At 41.1% G+C, this 20025-nt stretch overlaps 1 protein-coding gene across 2 annotated transcripts; it reads right to left on the reverse strand.

Moving 5' to 3' along the window:
• Nucleotides 1-5334: 5334 nt before the first annotated feature.
• Nucleotides 5335-19024, reverse strand: LOC113091503 (gastrula zinc finger protein XlCGF8.2DB-like). 2 transcript variants are annotated; one of them, XM_026257074.1, is made up of 4 exons: nt 18967-19005; nt 16242-16445; nt 10794-11216; nt 5335-7528 (listed from the first exon to the last, which is right to left on the reverse strand). In XM_026257074.1, exons 3-4 carry the CDS (start codon nt 11137-11139, stop codon nt 6699-6701), a joined length of 1176 nt encoding a protein of 391 aa, XP_026112859.1. In that variant the 5' UTR covers nt 11140-11216; nt 16242-16445; nt 18967-19005; the 3' UTR covers nt 5335-6698. The 2 variants fall into 2 exon arrangements, with proteins under 2 accessions (XP_026112859.1, XP_026112858.1); XM_026257073.1 differs by lacking the exon at nt 16242-16445 and having other exon boundaries at nt 18967-19024.
• Nucleotides 19025-20025: the final 1001 nt, after the last annotated feature.

Genomic DNA, 20025 nt, shown 5'->3' on the forward strand with positions numbered 1-20025 from the left:
TGGCGACTGACCTCCCCCTTCTGGGTGACGGAAGTCACAACGCAGTCCCTCGGGTAAGCGATGTCCACTCTGGTGGTCCAGTAGTGCCGTTTCAGGTTCAGCCTGGCCTGTATGAGAGACATTGACAAAGTGCATTTTCTCGATGCTCCCATGTCCCAGGTTGTCCTGTGTGGCGACGCTGTCAGGGGCTGTGCCCAGTAGTTCCTGACAGAACAACAGCAGACTGAGGCCATACAGCACATCTTGCCACGACGTGATCCTCCGGTTGCCACCATTCCGTCGCAGGCAGTGCCTCAGCCTGCTCGTCGCCGAGGGCGCCCCCCTGCGTCCTCCACACCAGCTCCGCCCCGTGCTGAGAGTTCTTTGAGGCCGGCGCGTCGAGCCCCGCGCAGGAGAGCGGCACCCCCCGTGTCACTCCCGGCTGCAAAGTCCTCGAGGAAGTCGACTAAGCGGCCTTGACACGGGCAACTCGGAGATGCGGAGAACTGCTCTTCAGGAGATGGCGGAGAGAGCGCCACTCCTTCCCCCGGAGGAGGGCCGGGTGGAGAATCTTCTGATTCTGTTCCGCCGCTGGTCGAACGGCCAGTGGCACCCACATTTTCATTGAAAGAGCAATTTCTCCTTCCTCCGAGTTGCAAGGCTCGTGGGCTGACAATGAGCGATGCACAGCTTCCTCATTCTCACCCAGGACGCCCCCTTTCGCCAGCGGCCAAGAGGTCGCGGTTCGGAGACGCAACGCCTCTCCACGCGTCTCTGGCCAGTTCCTCCGGGAACACGGGGAGTGTGGTTGCGATGACCCAGGACGCAGTGCCTTCTGGGCCTTCCGGCACGACTCCCCATCGCTGCACCACTGCGGGTATGTCGACTGTCCCTTTGGTGCCACTTGTACGGTATCTGGGAGCGTGGCTTGCACTGCCCAACCCGTCACGCTGGGTCATCCGGACGGTCCGACTCGGCTATGTGATTCAGTTCGCCCGGCGACCCCCCAAGTTCAATGGCGTGCTCGAGACTTAGGTGGCAGTCCAGGATGCCCCTGTCTTGCGCGAGGAGATTGCTGTCCTCCTGGCGAAAGATGCAATCGAGCCGGTTCCTCCAGCCGAGATGAGGATGGGGTTTTACAGCCCTTACTTCATCGTGCCCAAGAAAAGCGGTGGCCTTCGACCTATCCTGGATCTGCGAGTCTTGAATCGGGCCCTACACAAGCTCCCGTTCAGGATGTTGACGCAGAAACGCATTATCAAATGCGTCCAGCCCCAGGACTGGTTTGCAGCGATCGACCTGAAAGACGCGTACTTTCATGTCTCTATCCTCCCTCGTCACAGACCGTTCCTGCGCTTTGCTTTCGAGGGTCAGGCATGGCAGTACAAGGTCCTCCCCTTCGGGCTCTCCCTGTCCCCCCGTGTCTTCACGAAGGTCGCGGAGGGCACCCTTGCCCCACTCTGGGAAGTGGGCATCAGGATCCTCAACTATCTCGACGACTGGCTCATTATGGCCCGGTCCCGAGAAGAGTTGTGCGATCACAGGGACTTCGTGCTTCGGCACCTCAGTCAGTTGGGGCTTCAGGTCAACCGGGAGAAGAGCAAGCTCTCCCCTGTGTATAGAATCTCTTATCTCGGTATGGAGTTAGACTCGGTGAGTATGACGGCACGTCTCACCAGCGAGTGTGCCCAGTCAGTGCTGAACTGCCTGAGTTCCCTCAGAGGCAGGACAGTGGTACCACTGAAACACTTTCAGAGGCTTCTGGGGCATATGGCATCCGCAGCCGCAGTCACGCCGCTCGGGTTGCTTCATATGAGACCACTTCAGCACTAGTTACACTCCCGAGTCCCGAGATAGGCATGGCACCGCGGTACACATCGTGTCACCATCACACTGATGTGTCGCCGCCTATTCAGTCCCTGGTCGGACCTTGCTTTTCTACGGGCCGGCGTGCCCTTAGAACAAGTGTCCCGGCACGTTGTTGTCACAACGGATGCCTCCAACTCAGGCTGGGGCGCGACATGCAACGGGCAGGCAGCTTCAGGGTCCTGGACAGGACCTCGACTGCTTTGGCACATCAACTGCCTGGAGTTGCTGTCAGTGCATCTAGCTTTGCGACGGTTTCGTCCGCTAGTGCTGGACAAGCACGTGTTGGTCCGCACGGACAACACTGCGGCTGTTTCGTACATCAACCGACAGGGCGGTCTACGATCATGTCGCATGTCTCAACTCGCCCGCCATCTCCTCCACTGGAGTCAGACATGGCTCAAGTCGCTGCGCGCTGTCCACATCCCGGGGGAGCTCAATCGTGCAGCCGACGTGCTCTCACGACAGCTCACTTTCCCCGGGGAATGGCAACTCCATCCCCAGACGGTCCAGCTGATCTGGAGTCGATTCGGGGAAGCCAGGTAGACCTGTTTGCTTCCCGCGAGTCCTCCCACTGCCAGCTGTACTATTCTCTGTCCCAGGCCGCCCTGGGCACAGATGCACTGGCACACAGCTGGCCTCGGGCTTTACGCAAGTATGCGTTTCCCCCAGTGAGCCTGCTCGCACAGACTCTGTGCAAGGTCAGGGAGGACGAGGAATAGGTCCTGTTGGTTGCGCCTTACTGGCCCACCCGGACCTGGTTTTCGGAACTCATGCTCCTCGTGACAGCCCCTCCCTGGCGCATCCCCCTGAGGAGAGACCTTCTCTCTCAGGGGCTTGGCACCATTGGCACCCGCGTCCAGATCTCTGGAACCTCCACGTGTGGCTTCTAGACGGGACGCGGCAGATCTAAGTGATCTGCCCCCAGCAGTGGTAGACACTATCACTCAGGCTAGAGCCCCTTCTACGAGGCAGGCCTATGCTCTGAAGTGGAGATGCCCGGTCAGAGTCGTGCTTTCTTTCCTGCAAGAAAGGCTGGAGCGTGGGCTGTCACCCTCCAACCTGAAGGTGTATGTGGCTGCCATTGCAGCCCATCACGATGCAGTGGACGGCCGGTCCCTGGGGAGGCATGACCTGATCGTTAGGTTCCTGAGGGGTGCCAGAAGGTTACATCCTCCTAGGACACCCCTGATTCCCTCCTGGGACCTCTCTATTGTCCTGGCGGGACTTCAGAGGGGTCCCTTTGAGCCGCTGGATTCGGTCGAGCTGACGTTCTCTTGTCGTTGCTGTGTCCCGTAAGAGCGATTCGCATATACGTGGACCGCACCCAGAGCTTCATAAGCTCTGAGCAGTTCCTGGTCTGCTTTGGAGGTCAGCAGAAGGGGAAGGCTGTCTCTAAGCAGAGGTTGGCCCACTGGATAGTGGACGCCATCGCCTTGGCTTACCATTCCCAAGGCGAGCCGTGCCTCCTGGGGGTGAGGGCCCACTCCACACGGAGTGTGGCCCCATCCTATGCGTTGGCGCACGGCGCCTCTCTGGCAGACATCTGTCGAGCTGCGGGCTGGGCGACACCTAACACCCTTGCGAGGTTTTACAACCTCCGTGTAGAGCCAGTTTCTTCCCGTGTGTTGGGTAACAGGTAATTGGCGGGAAGGGCTGGCTGGGTGTCTCGCTTGCTGCGCCATTCCCCCTAACACGGGGATGTGAGCGCCTTCTTCTCCCAGTAGAGTTCCCCGGTTGGCGTACCCTGGTCGAGCATCCTCCAGCACCCTCGGCGACATGACTTGGCGGAGCAGTCTGTCGCCAGGCCCAGTACTGGTGTTAGCATGCCCGGAGCCGGTCAGCCCCTGTACTGGGCTAGGTGTCCATATGGCTGGGTTCCCTACGGGTAATCCCATATGTGTATTCTTCTACGGTAAGGTTTCCCTCTTGGCAAACCCGTGTCTTACCTTGACAGATCGTTCTTTCAGTCTCTTCTGGCAGCCGTTCCATCCCTACTCTAAGGTAGGACCTGCCTCAGAGACCCTTCCATATGTGTACTGCCCCCTGGGTCAGTCCATATCGGTATATCCACATGTCACCTCCCTACGGGTAGGATGTGGTCTCCATAGCGGCCTTCCTAAGGCTCGCTTCCCCATTGTCTTGCCAGCTGAAAGAACAAATAGGGAAGATTTGAAGCAATCTTTCACCGAAGGTTGAAATCCCTTCCATTTTCTTTTGTGGGCGGAACAGCAGCATGGCCTTCTCCGGCAGCGATGTACTCACCCTTTGGCCCCTTCGGTACCAAGGTCAGTGAATTTGCGCTGGGGCTTTGGGAAGGTTACGACCTTAAGCGTAGCTTTTGTGGCACACCAAGGCTTGTCAACAATTGCAGTGCCTCAGGGTTGTGACGAGGTTCAGGTTATGGCGTTTTCCATAGGACCCCATTTGTCGGTCGACATAACTCGTAGTGACCGACAGATAGGGAACGTCTCGGTTACGTACGTAACCCTCGTTCCCTGATGGAGGGAACGGAGACGTTATGTCCCCATGCCACAATCTTGAACCATTCGCTGTTGCCGGGACACGTTCTCGGCTCCTCAGCGTAAAACCTAATGAGTGGATGCACCTTTCACCTGTGTTAATCCACTTGCCAATTTCATTGGCGTTTTCTCTTAAAATCAGAGATGATTGGCCTCCCAAGTGAGACCCCATTTGTCGGTCGACATAACGTCTCCGTTCCCTCCATCAGGGAACGAGGGTTACGTACGTAACCGAGACGTTATAATACATCATAATACGTATATGTGGTTATAAGTTTAAGAGTATGATTATTTATAACACACAAAGAACACTGTATTAAATCTACTTCATTTACAGTATAATAGACTGTATCATATCTTGAAATTAAGATCTGCACAGTATCTTACTACAGCTTGTGAGTGGTTAGATGTTGAGTGTTACTGTGGAGCTAATGTTAATTAAATGATGTGAGCTTAATACTCCAACTGAAAAAAATTAAATTATTTATATGGCTAAATTTTATTTTCATGGTCCCCTTAATCAATCGACTATAAGTGACTTTTCATCTACATGCCAACTCTCTCATTAGAGTATTAGATGCTCAAGAATGGTAGAATCTAGTATGGAAGAATAAGATGACACTTGCAAAGACACAGTTAGTTTATCTGTTGGTTAACCATCAAAATAAAGTGTTGGCATATATTTACAGTGGCAGACATACTAATACTCTAAAGACCACTAGTTGTTATGTAGATACAGTTACTTATTAACAGCTGTCTAAAGGGTCCCATCAAAATAATCAAACTAAATAAAACAAATAAAAAAAATAGTTCAAATTATAATCCATTGTAAAAGTGGATGCAACGTGTTCATTGTGTTATAAATAATCATACTCTTAAAAGCAATAACCACAAATAAGTAATTATAATATATTTGTTATGAATATGCATGAGACGACAACATATTATAAGTTTTTTTTTATAATGCATTATGCATTCATTATAATGCTTTAAGAATACCCTTATAATGTATTATAAATATGGGCTTCATAGTTTTACCCAGAATAGTATTTGAATATTTGTGTTCAAGTTAAAAAAACAAAAAACATTTAAATAATCAGTTAATCAATCAGTTCAAATTGTGTTTTACAATTAACCCCACCTGTTGGGTAAGGTGTAACATTTGTTCTTCTGTCACTTTCATTGTAATTGTACGAAAATGGTAGGTCCTAGAAACAAAGTGTTTGTTTGTAGCAGAGATGTGTATGTTACTTGTGTAAAAGTATTAATGTAACATTGAAAAATTTATTTGAATTGATTTTAATTGACCAAAACCAAAAAGTGTTTGCCCCGCCCTCCCATATTTTTATTCATTCTGTTGCACATTCTTAACACTTGTTTTTTATACACAGGGAAATGCAGGGTTTTCAAATGACTGATTTATAGTACAATACTGTATAACGTTTCTGAAATAAAACTCAGAGAGATGTAATTGTTTTTGTAAATATACCTCATCTTATACATCATGTACAGTCTGTGTGATTAAAAGCTCCCCCATGGTTTAGTGTTAAAAAAAAGCAAACAAAAATAACAATATATTGTGATATTGAATTATTTCCACACAGATAGGGTCTCACCATACCTATCAAAACTATTTTTTTTCCTGGCACTCTTCCAAATATCACCCTGGTCTTCTGCTAAATTTTACTTAAAATTAAAAAGTTAGTAAAATAATATTTTTGGCATTCAGAACCCCCTCTTGAATTAGGCATGTATTTTTTTTACTGTACAGCCTTGCTGAGAATAGACTTCTTTTAAACTATTAGAAAATATTACAAATCCCAATTTGAACACTGTGTGTGTGTTACAATGTATCAGCAGAACTGTTGTAGTGCTTATCATTATAACTCACTTAATTTTTGTTTACAGAACAACAGTTAAATTATAATACTAACATCTATTTAAATATTGATAGAGCTCTTGCTTTTTCTCAACTTTTATTTTGACAGAAACGCGTAGGAAGACCTCAGAGCTTCTTTTCGTTGACAACAGCAGATTTATTAACGAGTCTCAATACGAATACATCGTACTTATCTCATTGTCATGTCTTGTAAAAATTCATTAATGTGACTGAACAACTTACAAATAACATTGTATCAGCACACACAGATTTGGACGCTTTGGACTTTGAACCCTAACAATCAGAACGTGCAATTTTGCGATTTCAATCATGCAGACTATTTTGGTGTATTTTGTGTCATGCAAAGTGTACGCAGACCATCGTGTAGATGTAAAAACCATAGTATACATTGGCCTTGATGTTTAGTTTTGAAGTTCTTCCACACAGAAGTTTTAATGCTCCTTTCTGATGTGAACTCTCATGTGCCTGTTAAAGCTTGATAGTTGAGTGAAACTGATTCCACACTGAGAGCACGTGTAAGGCTTCTCACCAGTGTGAACTCTCATGTGTCTTTTAAGGCTTTCTTTTTTAATGAAACCATGTCCACATTGTTTGCAGGTGTAAGGCTTCTCTCCGGTGTGAACTCTAATGTGGACTTTAAGGTTTCCTTGTTGACTGAAATGTTTTCCACACTGTTGGCAGGTAAAAGGCTTCTCACCAGTGTGAATTCCCATGTGGGCATTATAAATGCTTTTATGTGTAAAATTCTTTCCACATTGAAGGCATGCATAAGGCTGCTCTCCAGTATGAATTCTCATGTGCCTTTTAAGGTTTCCATTTTCAGTGAAACTATTTCCACACTGAGGGCAGGTGTACGGCTTCTCTCCAGTGTGAACTCTCATGTGGACATTAAGGATTCCTTGTTGATTGAAACTCTTTCCACACTGTTTGCACGTGTAAGGCTTCTCTCCTGTGTGAACTCTCATATGTTTTTTAAGGTTTCCTTTTTCTGTGAAAGTATTTCCACACTGTTTGCAGGTGTAAGGCTTCACTCCGGTGTGAATTCTCATGTGGACTTTAAGGTTTCCTTGTTGATTGAAATTCTTTCCGCAGTGTTGGCAAGTGAAATTACTTCTACTTTCAGTCTTTTGAGCTCTTTTCAGTGAGGAAGACTTTTCAGTCTGTGAACAACTAAAAGATTTTTCTCCAGTTATGGAATTATATTTGGTGTACTGATCTTTATCTTGCATTTCATTCAATAATTCATGCTCCTCTTTCGGGTCTAGGGTGAAAAGATACAAATACAAATTAACAACCATTTAAAAGCAGCAGTAGAACAGAAATAATGACCAAATCTCCCTTTTATGTCCAAAAAGAAGTGTCAAACTCTGCTCCCTGAGGGTCACAGTCCTGCATTGGTTAGCTAAACTCTAGAGGGTTTGCCCCTACCAAAACTGAATTTGACATCCCTGGTATAAAATATTCAAAAAATATTATCCTAACCCAACAAGCAACCTATCTGTCAGAGTTATGTGAACTAAAGGCTGATTTATACTTCTGGATCGGACCTACGTCGTAGCCTACTCGTACATGTATTCCCTTACGCCATAGGCTGATGTGCACCTCTCCAAAAATCTAACAGTGCATCAATTTTACGCATACCTGAAGCACCATCTTGTGCTTGGTCTGCTGGAAACCCTACCACCATATGCACTTGAGTTTTGTGTGTTCATGTGTACTTTATGAATGAATGAATGAATGAATGATGCATTTATATAGAGCTTTGTGTATTGTTGTAAATACAAAATGCTTTACAATCGTGTGTGGGGTCTCTCCTCAACCATCACTACTTTAATATATTTAAATATTACACCTTCTCATATAAAATAAAACAAAGCAAAGAAACAAGTGTCTTATTATACTGCATAGCATTATACATCAGTACTTGTCCATGACAAACAATGTTGATCTGCCGTGGTACAAGTCCTTGTGGAGACTGAAAGAATGCTGCAATCTTCTTTTCCGGTGTTGTCTCCTTTTGTAGTTTTAAATAATGATTTGATATTTATTTGCCACCGTCATGGCTATAATACTTCTCTGACGAGCCGCTTCGAGAAGGGAAGTCGTGGCCTAATGGTTAGAGGGTTGGACTCCAAATCGAAGGGTTGTGGGTTCTAGTCTCTGGCCGGATGGAATTGTAGGTGGGGGAGTGCATGAACAGCTCTCTCTCCACCTTCAATTCCATGACTTAGCTGCCCTTGAGCAAGGCATTGAACCCCCAACTGCTCCCCGGGCGCCGCAGCATAAATGGCTGCCCACTGCTCCGGGTGTGTGCTCACAGTGTGTGTGTGTGTTCACTGCTCTGTGTGTGTGCATTTCGGATGGGTTAAATGCAGAGCACAAATTCTGAGTATGGGTCACCATACTTGGCTGAATGTCACTTCACTTCACTTCTTCATGGTACTGCGGACTAGCGGTTTGCTTGTCGACACGGACAACGATGCAAAAGTATAAATGAAAACTGACGAATAGCCTACGGCGTAGAGGCCAATGCGTAGGTGCGATGCAGTAGTATAAATAAGCCTCAACACCCAGGAAGAAGTATTATTAAATATGTTGATACTGTAGTATCAAAGACATGACACCTAGATAAGACTGGCTTATGACTCAAAGGAATGTAGAGTTTCACTCTACAAGTATATTGGTGCCAGCGTGGCGGCTCTCCAGGCCTACAAATACATAAAATCTTACATATATACTCAAGCGGGTCTGTGACCAGCGCCGAGAATGGCTGCTTGCCTGTGCTGGGTTACAGCTCTTGCCATCCTTTGCTTTAATTCTCATGCATGGACTCATTCACTAAACTGAATATCCAATCAGAGTTTTCATGCTTGCCAATGTCCCTGATGCCGATTCAACATGCTGAATTGGGCTAACTGCTGCTGGCATTAACACAACAAAAACTAGACTAACAGATGCTCAACGACAAGTGTGTCCAAGCCTATAGTGTGCAAGCATTCCCACCACACTTAAGCTTATTGGTGGAGAGCACTGATGCAGTCAGTGAGTAGATATGGTGATGATTGCCCATAATGATTGACAGAGGCCGATGAGCAAATTTGGCCAGAATGCCGGGGTTACGAAGGACATTCACCCTGGGACATTTGCATTTCGGTTAAATTTTTAGGTACCCCAGACCACAATTTCTGAGAACCCCCAAATTTAAGTCTCCAACATTCTCTGCTCCAAAAAAAACCCCTAAACCATTACACTTCCACCTCCATGTTTGACATTGGGTGTGAGGCGGTCTGACGACGTAATCTCTCTAGCTCTCCATCTCCGTTTGCTTCTGTTAGAGCAAAAATAAAACATATGTCCACAGAACTTTATTCCAGTCATTCACAGTCCAGTTCTCTTTTTTGCAACCAAGTTGCTTGGCTTTATTTGTAGCCTGCAGAATTGCCATCAGTGTTTAACCATCAATGCTCATCTATCACTGCCTGTTTGTCGTAACATCTCTCATGTTCAAATTTCTTAGCAGGACTAACTGAAAAAAATAAAAAACTGAATGGAAACCGTTTTACATGCCTTTGTCACATCTCACCTTGATTATGAGACCACTCTTCCTTATAGCCTATCAGATAAATACATTAAACAATTGAGAGCACATTACTTCGATTCTTTCTTACCTTCCATAGTTAACTTTTTTTTTCTGGGGGTGGTGCTCTTGCATATGAGAGTTTTATAAATCCTTTCACTTAAAGCCAAATGTTTAAATTTTTTATTCATTTACTTTTTTTTCTCTTGCATTGAGAAGGGATGACTTTTTCAATTTGGAGGGTGAAGTGAGTATTAAAGGGGTCATATGGTGTTGCTCAAAAGAACATTAAAAGTTTATGTGGCTGAATACCTCGAGCTGTTGGGCATGCGTGTGATTTTAATGTTATACCCCTTGAACGTACTGTGATGCCGTGTCCCAGAGTTCTATTGAGCTACCTATCTGATTATTCTACCAACACTGTATTTATCCTACTGTAAGTGTAGGTTTAGGGTTGGGGTAGGTTAGCGGTTCTCTATTCCATGTTATCACAGCTTATTCTGCCATGATTCCAGTTCGAAGCAAACATATAGGTTTCATTCAAAGTGAACAGAAGTGTGTGAGATGTGAAATTTAAATTGTATTTACAGTGGTATATGATTTCACACTTGTCCGTGTGTGAGGGCCTTGCAATGCAATAAAACTCATTACAAACTAGGCATTTGTTGTATCCAGTGGGGACATAATTATGGATTATGACTTATACTGTGTTTTTACATGTCGCATTGCACTGCATAAACATAGAACCATGTCTGCATTTGTGATCTGAGAAATGACAAACAAGCACTAATTTCGAAGGATCTTATCTATTTACGAACAGTTTGTAACGCTCCAAAAAGAAAGCTTGAAATCGCATCATGATAGCTTTAACAGAGTAAATATTTTCTGTAGAGTTTGGAGATTAATGAAGTTCAAATGAGTGAGCTCAGCTTTGAAAATGAAAACCAACCTGTTTGTTCCTCAGTACCTTCACGTTTGACTCTGTATGCTTCTTCATTCCTCAAGTCTTCACTCTCCTCTTTAATTAATACCATCTCTATTTGTTCCTCAGTATTTTCATGTTTTACTCTGAATGCTTCTTCATTCCTCATGTCTTCACTCTCCTCTTTAATAAACACCATCTCTGTTTGTGTCTCAATATCTTCATGTTTGACTCTGAATGCTTCTTCATTCCTTGTGTCCACACTCTCCTCTTTAATAAACACCATCTCCGTTTGTGTCTCAGTATCTTCATGTTTGCCTCTGAAAAATTCTTCAATCCTCATGTCTTCACTCTCTTCTTTAATACATTCCATCTTTATAATAGTGTGTCACATGGATCTTAGCAGCTTCAACAGGAGTTTTTCTGTGCGTTTTGACACTTTGTCCTGTCCTGTTTAAGATGAGAATTAAACAAAAAAATTTAAATAAATCCAAACGGAATCTCTGGGTTTGTCTCAAATAGCCTTTAATCACCTCAGATGGCAAAACACAACCAAAGCTAGTACTACAGAATAATATAAGAATACTATGAAAATAATGATGTGTATGAATAGGATGAACTGATTAAGAAATAGGGAGCGAAGAGTACTTTCACAACATTGTATTTTGGTTGCAATTAGGTAATGTTATAGTACAACCTCTTCAAACATAATCTGTAATCTTAATGTTTTTAATAGTTTAAAAACAAATATTACAGGGAGGAACTTTTTAGTTAATAGCCTTTAGGTGATTGTATCTCAAAGACATATGAAATATTACATGGTGTTCCACAAGGATCAGTTCTTGTACCAGTTGTTTTTCTTATACATGCTCAATTTGTGGAGCATAACTCAGATATGACATGAATGATATTTTTTATGCTGAGGATATATAATTATACATTTCATTTGAGTTCAGAGACACTGATGTATTAGAGAGATTAGAGCTGCAACTAACGATTATTTTTTCTGTCGACTAATCTAACGATTATTTTTTCGATTAGTCGACTAATCTAACGATTATTTTAATTACAATAAATAATCTAATGTTCTTTTTTTATTAGCTAATGAATCCTTTGGATAACTTTGCAAAAAATATATAAGTACAACTAATATAATATTTCAACCTTTATTCATTTTCAACTAATGTGATTGAAGTTTTTACAGTATAAAATAATAAAGAGGCAAAGAAAATTATTGTACTATGGTAAATATGAGTTTATGATTGCGTTTATAATTAAACCACAGTAGCCATAAATTTACAGTTGTCTGAGACGTCATGAAATGTTCTTTAGCATCACAAACCATAAAATGTAGTCAGGGTTCTGCTATGGTTTAGCATGGTTTCCAGAGATCTGGAGCTGATTCGGGGTAGCTCGGTGGTTTGTGACTGTTGTCTCGCGGCGCGCTGTCTTTTAAGGGGCCGTTCACATATCACGTGTTTTGCGAGCTCAAGTTCGTCATTTCCAATGTAGGCGCGCGATAAGCGCGCTCATAATGGAAGCGACGTTGTCGCGACGCGCTCGTTTTTTCCAGGCATGTCCGCACAGCATAGAGTTAAAAACATCTCAACTTTTCAGAATGCCGCAAGCACAAGAATATCGGACCTGAACCAGGAAGTTGGTCACTAGATCACACGGTAACCAGTTAAACCGTAACACCGGAGAGCGCCAAGATGTTTTCCTCTGAGGTGCTCGCGCATTGCAGTTGTGCTGCCGTGGTACACCATATCGGTTTTGCAAAGGGAACAAAGGGCCATTTTATTTGTCCTCTGTTTAGAGTATTCCCATACTTTTGATAACAGTGGTCTCTGTTTTTGTGATAAAATGCAACTTTCTCCATTCCCAGTATGCCATTACACGAGATGTAAACAAACAGTTGACGCGTCGACGCATTTCACGCACGTCAACGTATTTTTGTATGTAGTCAACGTAATCGATGATGTCGACGCATCATTGCACCATTAAGAGAGATTGCCTGAGTGTCAATCATTGTAAAAAGAATGAACACAATTTATTATTATTTAATTGAACAAAGATAAAACTGAAATTCATATTGTGGGCCTAAACATGAGCAGGAGAGGATAGAAGACGGGTAGGGTAACCTGGGTGTGATTCTTGACTCTGACCTTAGTTTTAAGTCACATATCAAGTGACAAAAATGTATAATCATTTGATAAATAATGCCAAGATTTGTCCTTTTTTATCTTTGAATGATGCTAAGAAACCCATTCATGCTTTTTATCTTCTTGCATCTTGATTATTGACCAGAGTACTAATGAAAATAAAATAAAAAAAAGGAGCGAGCATATTACACCAGTTTTAATGGAATTGCGATAACCAGTCCATCAAAGAACTGATTTTAAGGTTCTTTTATTGGTTTAGAAAACTCTTATTGGCACAATTTGGCACCTCTATACATTTCAGACTGTCGAGATATATCCTGAATCATAGTTTCAGATCCTCTAATGCTAGTCTTCTAGCAAATTATTATTATTCATTTATTATTTTTTTTTTTTTTTAAATGCATAAAACAAAGCTTACGTTGCATATGTAAATGTGTGTACATATGTGCAAAAATATTTATAGTTTTTGTGGCCTATATTTGTGTGTTTTTGCAATATCTGCTTACACTCACAATGTGATATAATACTACCAAAAAAAATTATAATCCTTACCTTTAACTTCATAACAAAATCCCAGATAGCAAGACAATGAAAATATAAATTTAATAAATACACAAATTATTTGTGATTAGGATGCTGTGAGCATGGAGATTGTAGTATACACCGTAAGTTTGAAAACATTTAAGCTAAGCGTTTAATATGAATAAACAGTGCTCATAAAAGTCTGCTACGGTAATATTCTCAAGTTAAGTGAGTTTCCTTTATATCTACACCACATTTACCATTTCTAAAACTGTTGTATTATATATTATATTGTCTTACAGCCTATTATATAAACCGACTTCAAACAAAGTTTTACATTCTCAATACTGCTTTCATATTCTCATTAAATTACAGCTTGATGTAGGCCTACTATCCACTTAAATATTCCTTTATCAAGTTTCAGTTCATAAACTTTACTTTACTGGCTTTATGTATTATGTAAACACTTCATAAATTTCACGTTTATGCATACAACTGTTTGACATTTATTTTCTGACATGTAATTGATGCTTCAGTTGAATATTTACTTTACAGAAATAGTTTAGTTTAGTTTAGTTCAAAACTATGTTAGCATCACAACCGTGAACTAACTTTAGGGGTTAACTTTAAGTCCCGATATACTCAAAACAGTTATTTGTTTAGGGGTAAAACAAAGTTTGCAATTTGTGAGCAGCAGTATACTTTTAGCGACAAAACGACTATTCTTACAAAGATAATACTTGAAGTGCAGGATAAAACTCTTGCTGTCTGTTGGCGTGCAATAAATATCGAAAGTTATGTATGAACACCTGTCTGTTCTACTCATTTCAACGGACTCGTGAAAACTGCTAAAAAAAAAAAAAAAAAACCACGACAAATAGCATTTTTTTTTTTTTTTACAGTAACGCAAATAGTTACTTTCCCTGGTAACGAGTTACTTTTATTATGGAGTAATTCATTTACTAATTCAGTTACTTTTTGGAACAAGTAGTGAGTAACTATAACTAATTACTTTTTAAAGTAACGCTCCCAACAGTGGACATTAATACATAAACAACATCACCAGAACTGTTCTGAGTCACTTCACAGGCATTTTACCGTTCCATTTGAGTAAAACCAGTGTCAATTTAAAGGTATTCACGGCAACCTGTCAAAACAAGCCCCTCTACATTGTGAGTAAATCACTTGCATATGCGACTTTTACTCTGGGCGACTAAATTATGTCTATTGCTAGCCATTGGCTAATAAATTCTTAGATTTTATGCGCCAATGTGTGTGTTTGAGGCTATTATAGGATTAGCACAGATATATTTTCCCTCGCTAAACACTGACTGAGCGCTTCAGAGTTCTCTCCATTAAAGGATCTGTACTTTTCAGTTAATCTCAATGGACGCACAGCGCTATATTTGCCGAACTGTAAACTGTGTGAGGGTGCATGACTCGCCGTCGCTTTACTGATATCGCTGTTTCTCACACATGCAGAGAGAGAGTACAAGAGTCTTACAACACCGAATCGACTTGCTACATGTTAACTATATTCTTTGTTGTATTTTCCTGTCAAAATAATGGAGTTCATTTAGAATTATTCAGCTTTTTAGAACAAGCAGAAAGCAGATATGCCGGTTTCTCTGGTAGTGGGCGGGGCTAATGCGCAAATGGCAATTTCATTGCCTAGCACTCATCTATCACCATCCCTGTTTTGATTTCAGCAAATCAGTTCAACCGAACGCAGACAACGTGATTAATATTCATGAACCCAGCAGCTCATCAATCCATAGTGCATTGTATATTGTTAGTATGGTAGTAGAATTAGTAGTAGTATTATCTTTTAATAATAATAATAATATGATCTATTGCTTTTTTTTTTTTACAGAAACCCAAAATGACAATTATGCATTCATACGTGATTATCAAGTTTTAGTTCTAATCACTAAAGTTCTATCATTAAATAGTGCTTAATACCATAATATAATGCTTGACTTGACTTAGAAGCTAAGATTTAAGAAGCTGTGCCATTTTACAAATATAAGCTTATTTGAACCATATGTGTGTGTGTGAGAGTGTGTGATTATATTGCCAAGGTGTGCATTGAGGGTTGCAAAATAAAAGTTCATTTTTACATAAAGGCATTGCATATTGCATATGTATGCATATTACTATTATCTAGTAAAATGTATGTGATACTGATACTACTGTTGAATTTTTTTTTATAAAACTAAAAACACAATATTTATTCCATGTTTTAATTTTAATAGCAAATCCACTTCATTTACCAAAAACAAAATGTTTAAATGTCATTAATTAAAAGACAAATTAAATTCGGGTGAAACTGGTTTACCTGTTTTTCATAATTCTATTACTTGTAGTAAAAAACTTTACACACAATTGTAAATGAGTATAAAAATTGGCACTGGATTTATTTTTAGTGATTAATTTTTTTTATTTTTATTATTAGTTTATTTTTGTGTTTTGCTTTGGTACCGAAATTGGTACCGAGAACCATGGATTTTCACTGGTATCGGTACAGAATTCTGAAATTTTGGTACCGTGATAACACTACTTTCAACATTACAATATAATTAAAAGAAATTATTTTTTAACACTTAATAGGCTCTGAAAAATATGACAACTGAAAATTTTTATGTATTAAAACATTCTTCACAAACTATATATACAAAATATATATAAACTTAAAAATTAATATATGTGATGGGTGGGGCAGGCCGAGAGACGTGGGAACGGAGCGAGGCCGGTGGAGTGATTGGAAATCAGCGACACCTGTGACACTCACCGGTCTCGAGTCCCACGGAGGAGATCGGTAGGATATAAAAGAGGGAATTCGGAGACTCCTGCCGGCTGCCCAAAACCGGAGGAGCCATCGCTGTCCACCGGGCGCTGGAGAAGTGTCTTGTCGTCCACTGAGGGTCATCCAGTGCTGCCGCCAGGCACCGCGGAGGAGTTCACCCAGCTGGTGGGGGGCTGAGCGACAGTGCGTCTGGACACCGGAACACTTTATATTTGTTTATTTATTATATTGGGGGGGGGGGGGGGGGGGCACAGTCTCGGGAGTACAGTGAAGGACGAGAGAGGTCCAGGCCTGGATTTTAGTTTGTGTTTTGGTTTTGTTGGTGTACGGCAGTCGTCTGTGAGGGGCTGGTGCGCTGTTTTGTCTCAATTTTATTATTAAAATCTTATTTGATTTTCCAGCGGTTCCTGCCTCCTTCCCGTAATTAGGAAGTTTGTACTTTGCTACAAAATAAATTAATCATTATTCAATAAAAAAAGTTAATAAGCAACTAGGTTTCACTGTAAAGGCAGCAATCTCTTTAAAACCTGATGCGGATCTGACACACACATTGGCTTTTCTCCCAACCTGTTACGGTCATTCAGGACTTATTTAAAGGGTCATGAAACACCCCCCCCCCCCAGATTTTTTTTATAACTGATCCGTTTAAATTATATTAAGCCTTAAAGTTCTGCATGATTAAGGGCGTGGCCACTTGAGTGACAGGTGAATTTCTACTGCTGTCACAGCCGTCGCGCTAGGTGGGCGTGGCTTCAGCAACCAGCTCCTGCCCGTTTGCCCATTTTCAATTGTCCGGGAGAGTCGTGCTGCCAAGATGGCGACGGCTCACTCTGCACACTTTAGGTTTCAAAACTTTAGGTTTTTACAACCAGAAAAAGTTTTAAATACGTTAAATGGTATAAGAAATGTCAAAATTATAATTTCAAGAGGTTTTACAGTTGGGACGGAAAGACAAGAAGAGACAAGATGTGGCTGGATTAAACTTTAAAAGAATGCCATTAAATAAATATAAGCACATTTAAAATCAAATGTCAGATGTCTTTATTTGAATGTATCTGAAGGGAACCAACTGTCCTCAGAAACATGTCATTGCCAATTTAATTTAATTCCAATAAATATAGGCCTATCACATACATGTCAATTTTTTTTAGCCCTGAACGTCCTACAAGGCCTTCTCATTTAATTATATAAGTTGCTATATACCAATATAATTCAAAATGAGACACAGGAGATAATAAAAAGGTTATTTGAAATTAAAATTATTAAAGGTAAGACAGAACCGGAGTACTGTGAATGTGCCTCACCTCAAACTATAATGGTCATCATCGGCCATGGATGGACAGTGGGAAATATATATATATATATATATATATATATATATATATATATATTTTTTTTTTTTATCAATTTGTCAATATTACATTGCCAATTTTAATTTTTATAATTTCCTGTTAGTTAAAGCTGCAGTAGGTAACTTTTGCCGCTCTAGCGGTTAATAAACAGAACTGCTTGCGTCTTGCGGAAGAACATCGTAGCCGGAGCTACTTCTCTTTGTTTATGTCTATGAAGAATCACAAAGGTACTGGGTTACTCCGCCGCGGTACCCCCGAAGCAATCTAAAATAGTCAGAATATAAACACTTATTATAGGTGTACCCTAGTGATTCAGGACAAGCTAAAAACACGGTTTGGAAAATGGATTCATGGTGTACTCGCTTATTATATACATTTTTCTACATTTTGAACTCAAACAAAGTTACAGACCGGACCTCTGATTGGTTGTTTCTTAACGGGAGCTAAGTGATTGGATTCTTTTCTTTATTTTACAGTGAAATACAGCTGCAGTTTGGTCTTGGTATATTTTAGAAGTACACTACTTAAAACATACAAGTTTGGTATTTTCACATTCTGAATGCTTTATTTGGTTAACATTATTATTTTAAAAAAAAAAATTAAAAAAAAATTACATTTCGTACTACAATATCGCCTAATTGCAAGCAAAATATAATGTTGTTGTTGTAAAAAGTTGTACAAATATTTTGTATGCGTTTTGTAAGTAAATACAGTGGTTGACTAAATTTTTGTGTATTATAAATTATTAGTCCTATATATGTTAATATAAGCTTATAAAATGAACAACAACCAGATGTCAGCACTACAGGTAAGGCGAAATGTAAAAGAGCGCTTGTAATAAGCCGAATATTAAGATTTGCAGAAATAAATGTAACCTATGACAGTCTACAACAAATTATAGAGAAAGAAAAAAAAAAACACTCAATCCATTTCTTTTACTATACAGGTATAATATTGTTTTATATTAAAGGGAACACTTTGATGGCAGCATGTGCAATACCAGTTTGGATGTGGCAAGTACTTTGCATTATAAGTAACTGTAATAAAACGTGTTAGAGTGTTAAAAATTATGTTATTTCTTTTTTTGCTTTGCAGCCTTCAAACGCGACTTTCTGTCGTAATAAACACGTCGGATTAAAACGTTTTCACAACAGTTTCACAACGTGAAAACCAGCGTTTTTACAGCGCAGTTGTGTTTGCTGTCTGTGGACGCTCTTTATTCATTAAACAGTGCTCAATAACGCTATTAGATAAAGCACTACATGGTTACATTCTCTAATAGTTGCATCATTTCACAATTATCGGTCAGTTTTAACGCGTTATATTGATTCGCACACTTTAAATGTCTAGAAACAAACCTTCAGGAGAATCACAGACGCAGGAGCGCGACGCAGCCTCAATGACGTCACGCCGTCCGGTCAAAATAAAAGTCTTCTTCTTCTTCTTCTTTTAGAGTTTAACTGGCGGTTGGCAAACCAACTTAAGGTGCATTTACCGCCATCTACCAGACAGGAGTGTGGTCGTCGAGAATAGTCAGAGGGAATTATTCACCTATGCGCATACTTCCCAGATCCCAGACAGCACACATACGTTGTGCCGATGTCGAGCCGACCTACAAAATTCCATCGGGACGATATCGCTCAGGGAGCGTTTGCTAATAGGCAAGATGTCTCGGCGACGTCGGCCTCTGATCGGAAATGCTCTCCGGCCGATGCCGAGACGATACATCCCGGCCGCTCTGCGTGGACGCGGTTCACCGGCGTTTTGCTCATCGTTACGGACCACCCGCGGCTACCGCCGCTGGTTTATAATAAAACAATACACACCACTCTCAAGAACAGACGCAACTTTATTAATATTTTCATTTATTTCATATTACATATACAAATACAATAACATTTACCAGATGCTTTGATCAAAAGTGGATAATTCGGGATTATTTGTAGTCTTTTGAACATTAACCATGATATTACTACAGCTTTTGCAGTAAAACCATAGAAAAAACAAAATCAACCATAGTTTTACTACAATCACCATGATTTTACTACAGCTTTTGCAGTAAACCCATAGTAAAAACAAAAAGAACCATTACTACAGTACTTGCATGGTTAAATGTTGTATGAGTATAGCACCTTTTGACAATACTTATTTCAAAGTAGGTTTACAGGAAATGCATGTTTCAAGGTTACAGTTTAAAAAGCCAGAGATGACTGAGACTCACTGGGAAGACCATCTTCTAGTTCATAATAAAAGTCATGTGTTCAGTGCTGTCAGCATCGCATGCGAACTTCATGCCAAGAACTTTTTAAAAAGAGTTACATAAACACAAAATAAAACCAGGAAAACAATACTAATTAAGCAATTAAAATGTTTTAAATTGCATGATAAAAGTTCAAAAATATTTTCTGATAAAATCT

The sequence above is a fragment of the Carassius auratus genome, unplaced genomic scaffold (assembly GCF_003368295.1).
Source record: "Carassius auratus strain Wakin unplaced genomic scaffold, ASM336829v1 scaf_tig00214205, whole genome shotgun sequence".
Classification (NCBI taxonomy): Eukaryota; Metazoa; Chordata; class Actinopteri; order Cypriniformes; family Cyprinidae; genus Carassius; species Carassius auratus.